This window comes from Vicugna pacos, chromosome X (genome assembly GCF_048564905.1).
Source record: "Vicugna pacos chromosome X, VicPac4, whole genome shotgun sequence".
Taxonomy (NCBI): Eukaryota; Metazoa; Chordata; class Mammalia; order Artiodactyla; family Camelidae; genus Vicugna; species Vicugna pacos.
The window spans coordinates 18424684-18444921 of NC_133023.1; the positions used below are offsets into that span (position 1 = coordinate 18424684).

Here is a 20238-nt window from a genome sequence, read left to right on the forward strand (position 1 = left end):
AGTGTCAAATTTAGGTATTTTGCATATTACTCTTTCCATTGGATTTTTTTTAAAGTTAGGTTATTTATTTGAGTTCTTTCTATTTTCTTTTTGAAGTCTTTTTTCAACTTTTAAAAAACTTTTTTAAATTTATTTTTTATTGTATTTTGTTTATTTTATAGGGCAGGGAGGTAATTCGATTTATTTATTTTAATAGTGGTCCTGGAGATTGAACCCAGGACCTCGGGCATGCTAATGCAAACTCTACCACTGAGCTATAACCTCCCTGCCTCCATTGGATTTTTGAGCGTCTACTTTGTGTCAAGCTCTCAACCAGGTGAAAAATGAAGGCAATTATAGCAGTACCAGTCTTCATGGAATTACAAATCAGTATATAAGGTGTGTTCAACTGAACATTTCCTTGGCTTAGATAATCGATTTTGCCACCTTCAACTCATCATTGTCTGTTCCCTCCTATCCAGCTTTGTTTTGCTTCATGATACCTATTGCCAAGCGACAGATTATGTGTACTGGTTTATTGTCTATCTCTCCAAGCAGAATGAGAGGGCCAGGACTTCACTGCTGAGATCTTCAGTGCCTAGAAGAGGGCCTGGCACATGTAAAGTACTCAATAAACCTTTTGTTAATGAACAAATTCATTTGGCATCAAAGTTGCATTATTTTCTTCTTGAACAAATTGGCTTTGAGTGGATAGAGAGCACAAAGCAAAGCAATCTGATTTGACAGTGGGAGGTACTTCTGAAAGGACTGCAGGCAGATAAATCATCCTGAGGATGGAGTTTTGATCTGGAGAACAGCTTGTGTCAAAGAAAAGAAATGCATTGAGAAATTGCAGGGAGCCAGGACTTTTGAAATTTATGAGCTTTCTTTTTAGGCACGTAATAGTTTTCATTTGCAGTAACTTGCTGAAACAACCGAGCTCCAAGCAAAGAAATGTATCTGTTGATCCATTCGGGCCATTGATAAAACTTTCCTAGGATGTTACAGTGATAAGCCAAGTAACTCAGAAATTGTTTTCTTCCCCTCACCTCATAATAATTATTTTAATGGATGGCTTAGGTTTTGCAGACATTTTTCTCCTAATGGAAAAACTGACTTTCTGCCTGGTATAGAACTGACCTGGAGAAAAACAGAACATGATATATTTTGTAATTGCCTTGATCTTCCCCGTGGCTTTTTGCTGTTTACCAGCAGCCGTTTCATGACGCAAGATTTCTGTGCTTGACTGGAGAACCTGGCTTATTGTATCTTTCTCCTTTTCTTTTCCTTCGCCTCCATTCTCTCACCTACCAAGGCAAAAAAGAGTCTTTAATTTCAACTGTGAACCTTAAAGAAGTTATTTTGTGGGCGGGGCCACCAAGTCAAAGGATTTCTAAGAACTCCGCCTCCAAATATTCCTGGCTGTGGACAGTGCAACTGCAGCAACAGGCGATTATATGAGAAAGATGTGTAGATACCCTTCGAAAATCTATGAAGAAAGCGTAACACTTGCAAACTTTTGATTCAAGAAAACGAACTCTAATGTCTTGAAATAAATCAAGGTTTAAGTTAAGAAACTGTGTGCCAGCATTTTGGAATCTAAACCAAGATGCCAATTGAGAAACGGCTTGGCTTCTCTCCACACCAAGTTCCAAAGGAAACAAAATGTTGAGTGGCTTAGTAGTGGCATTCTAACTCCTCTCTGCATAAATAGATACTTCAGCAGAAATGCAAAGAAAGAAAATTCTGTTCCCACAGTTGTGCCACCTGCCCTAGTTGAGGGAAGGGAAAGATGGTCATCTGTTTTGGGCATTAAAATCTTAGATGGCAACAGACAATTGGAGATTGAAATTTAAAAAATATATACCAGTTTAAAACAGAATAAAGAACATGAAATACTTAAGGATAAATTTAATGAAATTTGTGGTACTTGTGTGTACTGAAAACTATAAAAGAATCCTGAGAAAAATTAAAGAAAACCTACAAAAAGGGAGGGATGTTCATGGATTAGAAGACTCAATTGTTAAAATACCTGTTTCCTCCAAATTAATCTATAGATTCAATATAATCCCAGTCAAAATCCCAGCAAAATTTTTGATAGAAATTGACTACCTGATTCTAAAAATTATCTCAATTAGTCAAAATAATTTTGAAAAATAAGAACAGTGTTGAAGAACTCAGACTCCTGGATGTTAAGACTTACTATAAAGCTACAGTAGTCAAGACAGTGTGGTATTGCCATTAGTACAGAAATTTAAATAAACGGAACAAAACAGAAAATCCAAAAATAGGCCCACATATGCGATAGGTCAATTTTTGATAAAAGTGCCAAGATAATTCAATGGCAAAAAAAAAACCCCTGCCTTTTAAAAAAAACTTGCCATTCATAACAGCATTATTAACAATAGCCAAAAGCTGGAAGCAACCCAAGTGTCTATCATTAGATGAATGGAAAAACAAAATATGGTATATATTATTCAGCCTTAAAAGGGAAGGAAATTCTAAGACATGTGACAGCATGGATGAAACTTGAGGACATTATGCTAAGTGAAAAAAGCCAGTCATGTCCCCTCTAATACTGTATGATTCCACTTATACGAGCTACCTAGAGTAGTCAAATTCATAGAGACAGAAAGTAGAACGGCAGTTATCAGGGGCTAGGGGGAGGGAGGAACGGGGAGTTATTGTTTAATGGACACAGAACTTCAATTTGAGATGATAAAAAAGTTCTGGAGATTGGTTGCACAACAATGTGCATGTACTTAACACTCCTGGACTGTACACTCTAAAATGGTTATTATCAAGATTATGGTTATTATTAAGATGGTAAATTTTGCATTGTGTATTAAATTAAAAAGATGCTAGAACAACTGAATAACTACATGCAAAAAATGAACCTCTATTCTTATCTCATACCATATACAAAAATTAACCATGAAATGGATCATAGACCTGGATGTAAAAGTGGCTGTGCTATTTTACATTCCCTCCAGCAACGTATGAGAGCAACTCAAAATGGATTAAAGACTTCAATGTAAGACCTGAAACTGTAAAATTCCTAGAATAAAACAGGAGAAAATCTTTGTGACCTTGGTTTAAGCAGAGATTTCTTAGATAGGACATAAAATACATAAACCATAAAGGGAAAACGTGGATAAATTGAATTACACCAGAAACAAAAAAAAAACTTTTGGTCTTTAAAGACATAGTTAAGAAAATGAAATGATAAACCACAGACTGGGAGAAAAAAAGCAAAAAATATTTATAAAGGACTTTTTATTAAGGACGTATACAAATTCTTGTGATTTAATCATTGGACAAATAACTCAATTTTTAAAAAATGGGCAAAAGATTTGAATAAATACTTCATCAAAGAATGTATACAAGAGATGGCCAAGCGACTTCTCATTTCTGCTCTAACATGTAAAGTACATGGACATTGTTGCTACCATTGTTACATCAAGAAAAATATGGATAAACTGAAAATCAATGACTTTTCTTAGACCCATCAGAGAATTGAGAAAATAGGGCCAATTGGCATCCCCAGATCCGAGAGACAGGCACATACAGAGAATCACAGCTGAGATCTGCTTATCTGGAATAGAAGCTGCTGGAATCATAATCTGGTGGGAACACTTAAATGGTAATTTTGATGAATTGCTAAAGGCTGAGTATGGACTAGCATGAAATTTAGAAATTCCTGGGGAGTTGCTGCAATCATAGGGAGGACCCCACACTTCTCTGGGCTTCTTCTCCAAGAACCCCATCAGATTCTCATTTTGAGGATCTGAGAAAGATCCCCTGGGGGCCCTGGCAGGGGAAGAGGAAGAATAACCATTTAGAAACACTTCCAGAATCTTCTTTCTCACAAAGGCTTACTCTCCTGAGGAAAGACTTGGTCAGACGGCAAGACTTTGTCAAAGGGCTATGTTGCAATATTATCCCAACTTGGAGAAGGGAATTTTAGCCTTCTCCAGCCTTCCTGTTTCACTTGAGGAAAAATAAAAACAACCATATTCAACAGGGGACAAGACTTTGAGGAAACATTGGCACTGCTGCAGTCAGGGAAAAGAGTATGAGGAAAATATCAAAATCAAAGTAGGAGAAGAAAGAGAAACCAGGGCAGAAGAAATATTTGAAGTAACAGTGGCCAAGAACTTTCCAAATGATATACCATTAATATGACAGACACAAAACCACAGACCCAGGAAGCTCAGAAAACACTAAGCAGGATAAATAAATAAACAAACAAATTAAAAAACCCACACATGGGACCATCACATTCAAACTGCAGAAAAAACCAACCAAACAAAAACCCCCAAACAAAGGAAAAAAAACCCTAAAACCCACTAACCAAAGAACAACAACAACAAAAACCAAAGGACAAGGTGAAAATCTTGAAGGAAGCCAGAGGTGGGGGGTAGCAGGTGGGAAACTTTACATATAGAAGAATAAGGATGAGAATTACAGTGGGCTTCTCATCAGAAACCACGTAATAAGTTTTCTGAGACCCAATTTCCTATGTGGGTGGGGCATGTTCCCACACAAACAGTTCCCGGACACTGGCAACGTGTCACAGGAACGGGAGGGAGGACTTGGAAATACTCATTTCTAAGGTACCTGCACTACACGTGAAGCAGTACAATGTTATTCGAAGGTGGACTTTACTGTAAAATGCATATTGTAAACCTCAGGGCAACCACTAAAAGTTTTTTAAAAAAGAAGTATCAATGATATACCAAGAGAGGAGATAAAACGGAATCATATAAGATGCTCCATTAAAACCAAAGAAGGAGGAAAAGAGAAACAAAGAACAAAGAGAAACAAAGAACAAATGCATCGCGGAGAAAACAGTTGCAAATAGCCAAGAAGCACATGAAAAGACACTCAACATCATTAGTCATCAGGAAAGTGCCAGTCAAAACTCACAATGAGATACCAATACATAATCACTAGAACGACAATTAAAATAAAACCTGACAGTACTGCTGGGGGTGCAGAACCACTAAATCTCTCATACATTGCTGGTGGGAATGTAAAATCGCAATGCCACTTTGGAAACACAGTTTAGGTAGTTTATTTTAAGGTTAAACATATACTTACCTCATGACTCAGCAATTCCACTCCTAAGTCTTTACCCAGGAGAAATGGAACATGTCCATACAAAGACCTGCACACAAAATTACAGAAATGAAGAACAGATTAGTGGTTGCCAATGGCTAAGAATGGGATAGGGGGTTGAACGGGAGGGGAGCAGATAGAGCTGTGTAAGGGCAATGTAAGGGGTTCTGAGAGATGGAAATGCCCTGTATCTTGACTGTATCAATGCCAATATCCTCCTGGTTGTGATATAGTTTTGCAAGATGTTACCAAAGGGAAACATTGGGTAAAGGATACACAGAATTTTTCTGTATGATTTCTCATAACTGCATGTGAATTTACAACTATCTCAAAATTTAAAATTTAATTTAAAAATGTAAGGTGGACTACAACATGTAAAAAAAATGAATATTAATGGGAATTTTTATAAACAGTGCATTCAAGAGATATGGCTATAACCTAGCAAGTCATCAGGTGTAGCTCACCATTGATTATTTAAGCTCATAGAGGGAAATGAAAATAAAGATCAGTCAAGATATAACCTTTGTTTTTGATCTAAGGATAAGATATATGGCTCTGGAAAGTATCAGATTTATATGCACATACATAACTTTTCAGCACATTTACCTTGCTAGTAATGTCTGAATTAGGGGACATGTCCCTGTCTCACTTTTGAACACCTTTTGTGTTTCAAGGATGATCTTTTAAAGCAGGTGATTAGAAAACAAATTACTGACTGTGCCTGAACTATTCATGACTCTTTGGGCAAGTTTGTCTCACTGGCAGAAATTATTCAATAAGTAGTTAAAGATAAAGGGAAATGAAATGTAAGCTGTCTTTATTGTGGAAGAAACACAGAGGGTAATAATGATGAAGCAACAAGTGATAACTGCTTAAACCGAAATAATTCTCCATTTCCTAAACCCAAACCACGGAGACAGTCAGACTATGGTTTCTGTTGGTGGCAGATGCTTAACACTGGGGGTGGTTTCACATTGTTTCTAATAAAGCTAGTGCTGGCCTTGCATAAGAGTCCTTTAGGTAACCTAGATGTTGTTCAATTCATAGGAAGTCGCGGCACTAAATGCTATAAAATACTAAAAAGTCTTTAGAACAGGCGGGAAATGAGCCCTCCTTCCTCACGGAAAGAGGTGTGTCCAGGTATATGTGAATGCATATTATTAGATGGAATATTTGCATCCAGGTTAGCCATCCTGCTGGTGACTCTAAAAGGTTTAGCAAGGCCTTGTCTAGACCACTTGCTCTCAACTTTGTTCTCGCTTTGGAATCCCATCCTCAGAAATTCTGATTTAATAAGTCCCGGGGGCATTGGAACACTGAAAAACTGCTCAGCTTATTCTAATTTGCAGCCAAAGTTGAGAACCACTGCTCTAAGCTTTGTAGAGCACTGGCCATATGTAAATTAAGAAACCCTCATGCTGCCATCTCTGCTAAAATTCACTATTGACTGGCTGACATCAATGTTCTAACTTAATTTTTTCTTAACTTTGCTCCAATACCTCTAATAATTCCCAGAAGAATTCTGGTTTACCATTTCCAAGTGTTAGTTCATGCTGCTAAACCAGCATTAAAAAGAAAAACAAACCCAAAACATGTAGGAGCATCATACTCAAACTCCAAAAAAATAAACAACCAAACAAAACAAAAAAACTAAAACAAAGAAAAAAAAAGCCCCAAACCAACCAAAGTTGGTTCTGGAGAAGATTCTAAACCATTAGTACAGCTATTTGTCTTCGGGGGCAGGTTTTATTCATGATGACAGTGCATGTTTGTGCTATGAGACAGGGCTCAATTATCACAAAAGATTTGCCCATCGGTCAATAATTCATGTTGAATCACTTGAGGGCATGGATCTAACTTTGCTCTCTTGGGGACCAAGAGCATTACGCACAAATGGGTTTGAGAAAAGGGTTCAGACACGTTGACCTCGATGGTGAAAGTTAATTCTACGTAAAATGCTACGCAAAGATGGTTAATTCTCATTCTAAGTTTTTGGTTTAATTAGTGCTCTCTACTTAAGATAAACATGCAGACGTCTCTGTTTTTACTGTTAAGCAATACATAAGATGCATACATTGTATGCATTGTACCATACACAAGAATCTAATGCCCTTTTTGTTTTTCATAACATTAACATTTTGCAGGAGTTCAAGTCAGATGTTTTATAGATTGTCCTACGTTTTGAATACATCTGATTGTTTCTTCGTGGTTAGATTCAGGTTAAATATTATTTGCAAGAAGATGTTGTTCCTTGTAGGTGATGTTCCTTTTTCCAAGTGCATCACATCAGGAGGTATATGATTGCCCCGTATTCGTGATGCTACTTTTGATCTTTTGGTTAAGATCTTTTGGTGCAGTCACCATAAATCAGACAGCTACTGTGTTCACAGAGAAGCAAAGTATCCGGCAAGACTCTGAGTGCGCAGCAGGAGGCAGTATCTTTCCCAAGCTCCTGGGAAACCCGTCCAACCACGCCCACCCTATGCCCGCCCGCGCCTTTTTTCTCGGAAAATCAACCCTCAGAACCAGAGAGCCCTTACTCCAACACGCCCAAATCGTTTCCCATCAGCATGGGTGCGCCTGCGCAGTGAGTCTCCAGGAGGCTCCTTTCCAGCGCCCGGCCGCTTCTTTTTCTGTTTTCTTCGCCCTTCGCTAGAGCTTTTCCCTGAGGGGGTCATCACGGGGCGCCAAACGCGCGCCCGCGGGAAGGCCGGGGGCGGGGCGTGGCGCGGCGCGGCACGTCAGTGGCCTTCCGGGCGGAAGTCCGCAGGCTGGGGAGCCGCTGATTGGCTTTCAGGCTGGCGCCTGTGTCGGCCCCGGCGCCAGTTTCGGGCTGCTTGGCGCGGAATCGGGAGACTCCGGGACCATGGCGCCCGTGCACGGCGATGACTGCGAGCTGGGGTCGAGCGGTGAGGGACGTCCCCGCGCGCGGGGTCCCGGGTTGGGAGTGTTATGCGAGTTTTGGGGGCTCTTTTATTTCTTCTTAGGGGTGCGCTCGCCCGGGTTTCCCCGCGGGTTCGTTTGGGCGCGTACCTCAGGCGTCCAGCGTTGGGACGCACTAGGCATCTGACAGGGCTTCTTTGCAGGGCCCTTGGGTCCTGGCATACCTGAGCAACCCCTGCGGGGCTTTTTGTTTGAGAGGCTACTTCGCCTCTTGTTACTGTGGGTCTCCACACTTGCCTGCCTTTCTTTTTATTTCTTTTGGTGAGTCTCATCCCACGTGCTGGGCACACCTTCCTGAGACTGACCCCCGTGGGGCACAGTCTTGGCTGAAAGTATTTTATTACTCCAGCCCCAGGTGTCCGCTTGAGGGCTGGGACAGAACGGACGTGCGCCCTTCCTTGTATAGAAACTGCCGGGAAGATTGTTACACAACGTAGTTAAGCAGGAAAGCAAGCTCTAAGTGCCGTCACCTAAAGATACATATGTTTTTTGTCTTTTTAGGTAATGGGTTTCTACTTTATGTATTAACAATATTTCTTTCAAATTCTGTGGAAAGTTCTTCAAGTGCCGCATAGAAATAGTGTTCACAATCTAGTCATCTCTGGTGAAGCTTCTAAAAAAAACCGCGTCAGTTCAACAGCATTTCAGATTCTCTGTATTACTCCATTTTCAGTGGTAATCTTCTAGTTCCAAAAATAGAATAGAAAAATGCAAATAGATTTGTCTGATTTCTGATTTTTGAGGAGGGTTCTACTAAAGTGTGACTTAACTTCAGTGAACTTCTAACTTAGAATCAGATGCTTCACTCTTACAGCTCAAGCGTCACATCTCCTGTCACTCAGTTACATCACCATTAATGAGAACTTGCTTCCTAATCAGCTTCCTTTGCATTCACCTAGTTGTGAATCACAGACTTCAATTTGTTCATCTAGCCTTTGGTTCTTTAAGACAATTTCTTTTGGAGAGTCGACTAGCCTGGATTACAAAAGGAGTGTAGGATGTGAGTATGTGAACAGTCTTTGCAGCCTTCCGTCAGTGATGTGCCACTAAGCCCTTTCTTCACCCTGAAAACTATACGCGTCATCCGTGAACTTCAAGAAATCACTCTTCAGAGGGTACTGTGCAATCTTGAGATCCCTCTTGAGTCATGGTGTTGATTAAGTAGTGGCTGGGGACTTGTGACTGAAATTTTTCCTTTAGAGCTGACTTTGAAAGATTGTTACCTGAAAGGCCATTGCAAGCTAGTGTCTGCCTTGTTGCGGGGATGGGATGGGGATACTCCAGAGGGTAATTTTGAACCAAATATTTAAACTTTGGTAACCGGATTTTATTCATGCTTATTTTTTGCTAACTTACCTACTTGAAGCATTAGAAACATACTCCAAAAAGGAGAATTTAGGCCTTTTTTCCTCCTTAAGTATTACAAGATGGTCTATAACTAGCTGTTATTGTATATGAAAATGGATCAGGGAGAGTTTGATGATTAAAAGAAAGCAGGTACAGTGGTTCATTCAGCAAGTATTTATTGTGTGCCTACTAGTTATGGGCATTCCATCAGGCTCTGGTGTTACATTGGGAGGTAGGCTGGACTGGTTTTTGTCTTTGTGGAGTTGAGACGGTAAACATTATTATATGCAGTGCTGTATTGAGGCATCTCTGAGAAAACAGCTTTGCTTTATTTTTGCTTTCTAGAAGCAAATGTTAATGAATGTTAATGCTGAGGGTGGTTGGGGTGTGTGTGTGTGAATGAATGAACACACACACACACCCACCCACACCTACCACACACACTGCCCCCACCCCTTCTCCTATATTGCTGAGTGCAAAGTAAGTCAGGCATCTTCATTTAATCCTTAACAACTTAATGAAGCACACATGATTATCCTCATTTCACAGATGAGGACCCTAAGGCTCTGCATTAATCAGAGTCCTTAGGTGTAAGCTACAGAAACCAACTCTAGTTGATTTAAATAGAAAAGGAACTCTTTAGAAGGATACTGTGTTCAGAAGCTCCAGGAGGACTGGAGAGCCAGTCTGAGAGCTGCTTCGCCAGGAATAGTAATTAAAATCATGCCACAAAACTGGTCCATTGAGGAGGTTGTTGCCAACCATGGCCAAGTATCTGAAGTTGGAGCTTGTACCTTGGGACATTGCTGGGCGCTGTTGATCTAGGTACTGAAACCTGAAGCTGTTGCTACTTCAAGAACCTGCCTTTGGCCCGCCCCCTTTCCTTGTCACATAGCTTCTGATTGAAAGTCTGAGCAGGTGTTCCTAATCAGCAGGCCTGTTTCCTATGCCCGTCTGCTGGCTGCAAGGGTCTCTGGGAAAGATCATCTGCCTTTTCAGCTGCTGCAGTGGGACATGGGCTCAGCGTCCCATCAAGACTCATGGGGAGGGTGGTGGGATTTCACAGATGGGTTCAAATGCTGGGCAGCTTAAAAAACAACAGCAGGACACCTGGCCGCCATAGCTCAGAGAGGTTAACCGGTGGTCTCATGTCCCCCAGTAAGTGGCAGAGCCTGGTTGTGCTGCCCCTTCCTAATCTCCTGTTCTCCCACGCACTCTACGCCCTCCTGTTCAATTTACCTTCCACGTTGACTTCATCTCGATTTCTGAATACACTTTGCATTTTCATCCCTTTGTAATTTGGCTCGTGCCTTTTCCTTTGCTTGTGCCACTGATGGTGAAATTCTACTCTTTCTGTGTCAGAAACCTCCCCTGCGAAGCCTTCCCTGATTTTCAAGGCAAAATTAGCTCTTTTCTGTTTCCTTAGTACCGTGTTCTTCCTTATATGGCACCATCTTTATATGATGGTGGGAGCCTCAGGTCTTCTTGCTTTCGTTGACTGAGTCCCTTGAGGAAAGGCAACTCTGTCTTATTTGTAATTGTACCCCCAACCCTTAGAGTGGCACATAGTTGCCTGTGGAGTCGGTCTATTTGAGGACCCATAGATTTTGTCAGGATAATCTGACAAGGGAGTCTTGAAGAGAATACGCTGAGGCCAGCTTTTCACTCTGAGTGGTCACGTTCAGTAATCTCTGAAACCTTTTTGTATAGGCCAGCTCATGATTTTTTGAAATCATTTGAGTGACATTCAAAGATTTTTGTGGCTGTCATCATTAAGTACTTGCATTCCTGAATTTTTACTTAATGCTGTTCTGAAAATGGATTTAAAATTAAAAGTCAGATGTGAAAGTCAAACAATAGACTGAAATGTTATAAAGAGAGACTCCATTTCCAGAAACCTAGAAAAAAAGTAAGATCTCTAATTATCGCTTACCTTTAAGCTATAGTTTTCAATAGTTTATTCCCAGCATTTGGTACATGTTCTGTAAAATGCATCCTCTATTTCAAACACTTAAACAGCTTAATGTTATGGACGTTCCTGTTGAGGTTAGAGTTTTTAGGATGCCTCTTATCAAAACTTTTCCTTTTCTGTGTCTACTCCTTTTTATAAAGTAATTAGCACTAAATAAAAATATTCAATTTACAATAAAATACTCAATTTCCCAAGACAGGTGGCGATTGTGCTAAGCCTCAACTCAGGGCTGGTAGGTGGTACTGTCTTGCTTGGCTTGGTTATTCAACAGCTAGTAAATGAAAGTCTTCATTCTGTGGATGAAAATCTTTTCAGTATGTGTGATGTGTGTGAGTTGGTCAGTTTATGATGACCAAAAGCATGAGTAATTCAGAAGTTGCATGAATGAACACTGAGGCTCTCTGGTATTTCAGTAATTTTCCACAAAACTCATTTTAATCTTTGTCATTTTTCTCCATCATCCTGTAATGTCATAACCAACTGCATGAGGCCTGGAAATAAGTGGTGGAATCAAGAATCTCCTCAGAGCCATTTTGGTGAAATTCTCCCAACCCCAAACTTACCTTTCCTTTGAAATTCCAGATACTGTATCTGAACCTCTATTCAGGCGGGCTCTGTTCAGGCGGGCGTGTATTCTAAAAATAGTTTTAGAGTTAGTTGCTAATTACAGGCATACCTTGTTTTACTGCACTTGGCTTTATTGTGTGGTTTTTTTTTAAACATATTGAAGATTGTAGCATCCCTGAATTAAGCAAGTCTATTGGTGCCATTTTTCCAACAGCATTTGCTTCATGTCCCTGTGTCACATTTTGTTAATTCTCACAATGTTTCAAATTTTTCATTATTTGTTGTGATCTTTGATGTTACTGCTACAATTTGCTGAAGGCTCAGATGATGGTCAGCATTTTTTAGCAATTACGTATTTTTAGTTAAGGTATGTACATTGTTTTCTAAGACACAATGCTATTGCACCCTTAATAGACTGCAGTCTAGTGTGAACAGAACTTTTGTGTGCACTGGGAAGCCACTTTATTGTGGTGATCTGGAACCCAGCCGGCAGTCTCTCCGAGGTATGCCAGGTATCTCTCATCTCAGATTGTAAATACTGTGACTGCGGACGTGCCTTTCTTATCTGTAAGTCTCGCAGAGCGCCTGGTACTTTGCAAAGAGCAGGTGCTCCTTAAAGCCTTTCAAATGTTGATTAATAGAATACAAAATGAATTGTCCTTTTATAACTACTGTAGCCTATGCTTTCTAATGGAAAGGTTATGGACTAATTGGCAGATCGCCCTTCTTTAGTGCCTCCAGGGGATATCGGTTGAATTTGGAATTGTTCTCTTTTTGGAGGAAAAAAAATAACAGTTGCTTCAAGCTGAAGATTTCTGAAGAGCCACAGGAACTGCAGATTCAGCCATGAGTTTGTGAACTTATTTACATTATAAAAAGCATCCATTTGTATAACATTAAAATTGTATATTACTATTGGCTAAAAACTGTTGCTTTGTTTTTGAAGGAAGATGGCTGACAATTTTGTAATGTCTCGTGTAAATTTGGCTTTTTTTCAGCTGTGTCTGATTCAGGGAGTTTTGTAGCTTCTCGATCCCGGCGAGAAAAGAAATCAAAGAAAGGGCGGCAGGAAGCTCTAGAAAGACTGAAAAGGGCTAAAGCTGGTGAGAAGTATAAATATGAAGTAAGTAACCATTTTTCTGTTTTTTTTCCTCTTGTGCTTTATCTAATTCATAGCCTGTAGGTAATCTTATGTCAACTTTGTCACTGATTAGAAATATGCAGGTTTCAAGCTTCTTATAGTAATTCCTTAATGTTGAACACACTTGGGCCTGAGGTAGATTTCCAGGTTATAGGAGACTTTTCAACCCTTAAAGTTCCTGTAAGGCACTTTACAGATGCTTTTAAAATTCTGAAATGAAAGTAAGTATACTTTTTCCCATTATTACGCACACTCTATCTCTGCTAAGTTCCGTGGCTTTGTTGAGGGAACTTAGAGATGCTTTTTCTTTACTCAGAAGGTTTTGAGCAGTCTAGCTAAACATTGCTTCTCCTTGGAGAGAATTATTCTTCCTAATCTCATATGCAAGGGAAGCACGGGGTGGGGGGGGGGCTTGGACCCTCCCTCCGCTATGTCCTACATGTGGGATTGAATGTGATGCACTTTTGGCTCTTGTCCTCTACCCACTGTTGATGGCCTGCAAGTAGAAAAGCAGAGTGGTTACCATCCATACAACATTGTCTAGCTTCACTTCCAGTGTGCCTTGAGAATCTTAACTGCCTCAGGGCTTGGAAGTGATTAATTAATACCAGAAAATAATAATAACAAAACATAACAGATGCAGTTTTTCAGCTGACACTGTTCTAAGTGCTTTTACAAATATGTTCCTTTATTTAATCCTTCCAATAACCATACAAAGTTAGGTACTATGATTAGCAGCATTTTGCAGGTGAGGTATCTGAGGTCACAGTGGCGGAGCCTGGCTTCTGAATGTGCATATTTAGCTGTGGCCTATTCTGTATTGGGCTATTAGACAAGTAGAAGAGGATTTTTATCATTTGGCACCATTCATTCAAGTTAAGTGAGTCAACCAGATCATAAAGGGTGGCTAAAAGGATTACAGTTAAGCAGGAATAAACCATTTTTAATGTAGAAGCTTCTATAAAGAAGTTCGGTGGGGCATTTCAGATGTTGACACAATGTGACTGGTTTCCCATTAATCACTGATGTTAATGGCATGGCTCTAAGAGTTCATGCTGAGCAGTAGCAATGTTTTTAGAGATTGAGTCAAAATGACTTAAGATGTTTTTAAAAAATAATTTTCTGGTGTCTTTTTGGTAGCATATAAGTGAGTTGCTGAAATGAGAGACGGGTTATGCCTTATAGACTTCAGCCAACAAAAATAACTTTGCCAGTTCCCTCTCCCCTCAAAAGAGAGTTGGTCAGTACAGTAATATTAATTGGACCAGTTTCTGTTTGGGTTGTCCCAAAACTTAATTTGGTAGGGCAGGTAACTTCTGTTACCAGGTGCTGAAAGGCCAAATCAGTATTTGCTAGGGATCCCGTAGAGTCGATTAAGCAGGAGGCAAAAACTAAGCCTAATCCTGTAATTATCATAAGCCCTGGAAGTGTGACAGAAATCCAGTCAGCCCTGCCCAACAAGGCTCTCAAAGCTGAGTCCAAGGGTTTTTTCCTGGAGTCTTAGCTCTTCAGGTGGAATTGGTCATTTCCTCCACTCCCTACTTGAAAAGGCAGAACTCTCAAGAGAAGAGGGGATTTTTAACGAAGTCTCTTGAGTTCTTGCTCCCCAGCCCACCAGATCCCCTCTGGGACGGTAACGGCCTGTCTCCACGGCAGCCGCGGCAGAGGTGTGTGTGCCGTTTGTTGCTTTCACTGTGTTGAGATGGTCTGCTCTTTTTGTGCCAGTAGTTCATGGTGCTCCGGCCTCCTGGCTGTCGGGCAGCCCGTGTGATTGCAGGCCTTGCCACTGTCTCTGCACTTGCCCTTCAAATAGCTTAGTGTTCAAGACCTGAGAGTGATGGGGGGTCAGTGGTAATGCAAATGGGGATCTCTCAAAACCTGTTCCTAGTGCACCTGTAGAACAGAGTGTGTTTGTTTTGCTGACTTTTGGAGGGTGATGGATGGGGGAGATTTTCCTTTTGAATTCCATTTGGTTTGGTTGAACAGTTATTAAGACTGTTGTCTATTTGTAGGGCACCGTCAGCTAGTGGAGAGGTGGATGGCATGTCTTACAGGTTTGCTAAGTATAGGAGAAACCAGTCTAGAAATTACAAGTGAATAATCCCCAAAGCAGCTAATGAAGAATTGGCTATAATTCAGTTTGTTTTTTATGAAGTAGATGAGTAATTGATGGTGTGACAAGTGTATTATGCTAATAGAATCATTTAATATCTTATGTTAACACCCACCTAAAAGGAATACTAAGTTAATTGATGTCTATTTAAGGAAAACCCTGCAGTGGTGTTGAATGTCAGAACTCATAATTTGGTTGCAGCTACTCCTTCAGGCTGCCATTCCTCTTTGAATTTGACAGTTTTTTCATCAGAATTGTTTAACACTTTCACTCCACTGGAAGCTTTCTCAAACTTATATGATGGCAGGTAGAGGACTTCACAAGTGTTTATGAAGAAGTCGATGAAGAACAGTATTCGAAGCTGGTTCAGGCCCGCCAGGATGATGACTGGATCGTGGATGACGGTATGTGGGAAGAGACCGCCCGCCAGGCGCCATGTCTGTTGCTGTGCGTAGATTCTCATGCAGTGGAGTCGCCGCTTTGCGTGGGCAGATGGAAGGCACTGTTAAGATCATCCCTTCGGTTTGGGTTTTCCTCAAATGCATGATTTGAGAGTGTAGAAGCAGAACAGTAGAAAGTTGATCGAGGGGCATTTTGGAGAAGCCGGGCACACACCTCAGGCTGGAGTATCAATCCGCCAGGAAATGACCGTAGGAATTGGGAGGACTCAGTACCCTGTGATGTGGGCATAAGAAAAACTATCTCACAGAATGGCTGTGAGGATTACATGTGGCTGTACTTGTAAAGAGTACCATGGGCAGTGGGAAGCCCCAGGTGGAGGCTGGTCCCCATATTTTTATATTTTTTCTTTCAGTTTTATTAGGTAGAATTGTTCAAATTTGCACATGTACAATATATTGCATGTGAATACGTATGTATAATATACTGCACACATTTCTTTTAGTTAACATATATGTACTGATTATTGTTTCTAAGACAGTTTAGAGCTTTAGCTTTTTAAACTTACATAGTTATCAAAGGAATAAAGCCAACCACAAAATAAGAATCAACAGAATGCAGTAATCCAGTCATTAAGGACAGTCAAATGTGCTTACACATATTCAAGAAATCAGTTGTGTAAGTTATAAATAATAAGTAGTTCATGATTGGACTCAGGTATGTTGCTAGCTTTCCCTCGTAAACTTAGGCACTTTTCTGGACTTCTGGTGATACTGATTCTTTTACTTTTTATTCTTCTGGTAGAGTAAAGCTACTGTAAAGCATCTTATCACGGCAAACTTTGATCCTTTAGGCCAAATTACTTCTATAGTTCACCTAAATAGGTATAGTACACAGTTGATCCTTGTACAATGTGGATTTGAACTGCCCAGTTCCACTTACACGGGCTGTTTTTCAGTAGTAAATACTACAGTGCTACACAGTCTGTGGTTTGTTATATCCACATATGCGGGGGGACTGTGAATACTGAAGACTAGCTCTACGTTATATGTGAATTAACCCCTGCGTTGTTCAAGGGTCATCTGCATATCCTTTGGTTGTGACTCAGAAAACCCATGTGGTTGCTATGTTTCATCTGATTCTTGCTTGAATAGGATTCTGCTGCACTTAAAAATGGCATGGGCCAGGAGAACATCTGAGTGGATATAAAAGGATTTTTTAATCTTTTTGTCATGGCTATAATATTATTTGCCACTCTCAGAAATTTGATCTCAATATTAAATTTGGTTCCTGCAGATGGTATTGGCTATGTGGAGGATGGCCGAGAGATTTTTGATGATGACCTTGAAGACGATGCCCTTGATTCCCATGAGAAAGGTACCTGCATTTTGTTTTTGAGTGCCATTTAGAGATTTAATTGTCTAGAATTTCAGATGACTTGGTACTTTGACACAGTTTCTTTAAGGAAAAAGGACCAACAACAATTGTTTTTAAGTATAGAAAATGTTCTAATATTGGAAGAAGCATAGTTACATAGAAGATTAAACGTGAAAAGCGAAAGCAATACCAGGACATGAAGTTTCATTTCTCTGTTATCCAAAGAGTTTAATCTTTTACTCACTTTGGAATTTTCAATCCTGTGGTCATTGTAAACTTGCTGATTTTGAGGGCTGCAAGAATTAGTGATCTACTTAGAATTTTAGCTCTTTGATAGAAGTATAGTACAATAAGAAGGTTTAGAACTTACAGATATCAACTAGCTGTTTAATTAAAATTTAAAATGATGTGAATGAATGTGTCAGATTTTCTTAGCTATACGATCATTGGCAAAAAAATTGTTTTTTGAATAAACAAGCCTGATTTAGTTCCTGGAAAATGAGAGGGGGAAATTCTCTTCAGTATTTATTTTTTTTTCTGGTTTAGTTCATTATTGCCCCAGCTGGTAGATTACTGGTCAGCAGTCTGTGGCCCACTAACAGCCCGTTTATTTTTGAACTGCTTTATTGAGATATAATTAACATACCATACAATTCCCCTATTTAAAGTGAACATTTCAGTGGCTTTCAGTATTGTCACAGTGGTAGAGCTGTTACTACGATCAGTTTCACATTTTCATTACCTCAGAAGGAAATCATACCTGTTACTGTATAGCCCTCAAGCTAAGAATGGTTTTTACATTTTTAAAGAGCATTTAAAGAAAGGAAAGAAAAAAACATGCAAAGAAGAATATGCAGCAGCTAACGAGATGTATGTGGCCACAAAGCCTAAAACCCTTTTCAATAAGTCTGGACCTTAATTTGTAGATTATTAACATTTTACAACATTTGTTTACTTTCTCCCTCTTTCCCCTTCCCAAACATATACTCGTAGACTGGTTTTGGTGAATTTGTTGAAAGTGAGAAAGCATGACACTTCCCCTCTGCGTGCTTCAGCAGTGAGCTCCTAAGAATGAGGACACTTGTCTGCTTAGCCACAGTACCGTTCTCGTGATATCATGTAATATATCATCCACATTAAGATCTCCCCAGTTAGCCCAGTGATGTCTTTTGTAGCTATTTTTTAAAAAATGCCTCATCCTTGAGTTTACATGTCTCTTTAGTCTTACTTAGTGTAGAACAGCACCATCCCTCTTCTCCCTCTCTGGCCCAGTGTCTTTTGTGACATGGACATTTTTAAAGGGACCAAGCTGGTGGTTTTGTTCAATGTGTCACAGTCAGGGATTTGCCTGAGTGCTTTTTTGTGCTTAGAGTCAGGTTAAATAGTGTGACAAAAATATAATTTAGATGAAGCCGTGTCTTTCCCAATGATCGCCTTAGGGGCACATAAGGTCAATATGTCCCATTACTGGTGATGCTAAGTTTGATGTGGTTTAAGATGATGTTTGTTAGATCTCTTCCTTGGAAAGCTACCTTTCCGCCTTTGTAATTAATGCACACAGGGGTGATATTTTGAGACCATGTGTATATCCCTTTTCCCCACCAACTTTTACTCAGTGCTTTCAGCGTCTATGGATGATCCTTTTTCTCCTTTTTTTAAATTAACACTTCAAACTCATGGGTTTAAATAAAACTGCTGTTAGAGTTCTGTATCTATTATCATCCTTATTCTTTCTGATGTTCAAATTATCCCAAATTTGGCAGTGGGAGCCCCTTTGAGCTGGCTCCTGTGTCCTTTTGATATGGCCCCATCAGTGTTTGAGCATTTCCTTGCTTTCTGGGCCAGCAAGATATTCTAGGTTCTGTCTGTATGATCCTGTCCCAGACCTGGAATCAGCCACTTCTCCTAAGCATCACAGTTCCTTTTAGTGGAGAATGGTATTCATATCTAGGGGAGGGATGTGCTCATTGCTACTGGGACATAATGGATTCTCAGCCCTTTCAGTGAACAGAACTAGATTTTATATACATGTATGCCATGAATTCACAGTGACACACTTGCTTCACTTGTAACACCACAGGGTGTTTGTCCATCTTCCCCAGTCTATGTTTGTGTTTGTCTTCACCCCCAGTGAAAACTCTTGTCTCTGAAAATATGCACAAAATGATTTTAGAAATTTTAAAATTGTTTTCTAAACCCATACCTCTCCCAGCAACCTTTATAAGTAAAGTTTGCGATTTTTTTGCAGTTTTATTTGTTCCTGGCACATATCCATCTGAGGGTGTACTGTGAGAGTACTGTGTTCAGAAGCTACATGAAGTCATTCGTTTCTGTGTGCTACAGTGTCAGTTTACAGCACAGGTTCATTTGTTTTTGTTTGTATTCAAATTTAGGTTTTTAAAAATATCCCTTTGTTTTCATTTTCTTTTTTGACTATTGTACAACATTTTTATGGCTTAAAAATCAGAATACGATCAAGAAACAGACTAGATAAACCTTACTGTCATCCGTATGCTTTCTATTTCATTTCTCCTCGTCTCCATAGGTGACCATTTTTTATTAGTTTCTGATTATCCTTTCTGTGTTTCCTTTCACAGAAAATAAGGATGTATATTTTTTTCATGTGGGATGTTATTCATTCATTCATTCATTAGTTAAATTAGAATATGTGGACCATCTTCCTGGTTTCTGCTAACCTGTGTTATATTGGGACTCTACACACTGGTACCTACCATTTGATAGCAGTGTGGCTAGTGGTGTATTCCTGCTTTTTCTGAGTCCATGAAGAAGTGAATGAAATGAGCCTATGTGCTTTTTCACGTCCCTGAACTGAGGAGGCCTGTGTTCGAGTTCTGGTTGTGTTGTTAATTTTATCATCTTGAGTGTCATCACCTGACTGGATATTAGTTTTGTCAGTTGTAAATTAGGAAGCTGGACTGGACAGGAAGGTTCTCGAGGAAAGGACCGATGTCCTGGTCAGTGCTGATCACAATAGCAGGCGCAAAGAAAATATGCAGTATTACATTGAAGAAATGAGCCATCTCTGTTTCTATAATCCTTATGTTTTTTGTTTGTTTTTTTGCGGAGGGGGAGGTAGTTAGATTTGTTTATTTATTTATTTTTAGAGGAGGTACTGGGGAATTGAACACAGGACCTTGTGCATGCCAAGCATGCACTCTACCAGTTGAGATATACCCTCCCCTCTTCTGTGTCTCTATAATCATTATGTTATAGCTTCCCACTAATACATCAGTGATGAGAATGACTTGACATTCTGAA

At 39.8% G+C, this 20238-nt stretch overlaps 1 protein-coding gene and 1 long non-coding RNA gene across 4 annotated transcripts in view; one reads left to right on the forward strand and one right to left on the reverse strand.

Annotated features, from left to right (window-relative positions):
• Positions 1-759: 759 nt before the first annotated feature.
• On the reverse strand, positions 760-7813 carry LOC140691834 (uncharacterized). Its single transcript, XR_012067481.1, has 3 exons — positions 7641-7813; positions 5083-5149; positions 760-1286 (listed from the first exon to the last, which is right to left on the reverse strand). It is a non-coding gene; the product is annotated as an uncharacterized lncRNA (long non-coding RNA).
• An 84-nt stretch (positions 7814-7897) lies between these two features.
• Positions 7898-20238, forward strand: part of POLA1 (DNA polymerase alpha 1, catalytic subunit) — a 268997-nt gene continuing 256656 nt past the window's right edge. For 2 of the 3 annotated variants that reach the window (XM_015250479.3, XM_031673315.2), the window contains exons 1-4: positions 7907-8009; positions 12928-13052; positions 15491-15587; positions 16879-16959. In XM_015250479.3, the coding sequence (XP_015105965.1) occupies positions 7967-8009; positions 12928-13052; positions 15491-15587; positions 16879-16959 (346 nt within the window). In that variant the 5' untranslated portion in view covers positions 7907-7966. Of the gene's footprint in view, positions 8010-12927; positions 13053-15490; positions 15588-16878; positions 16960-20238 lie in introns of all 3 variants that reach the window. The other variant, XM_031673314.2, reaches the window with a different exon arrangement.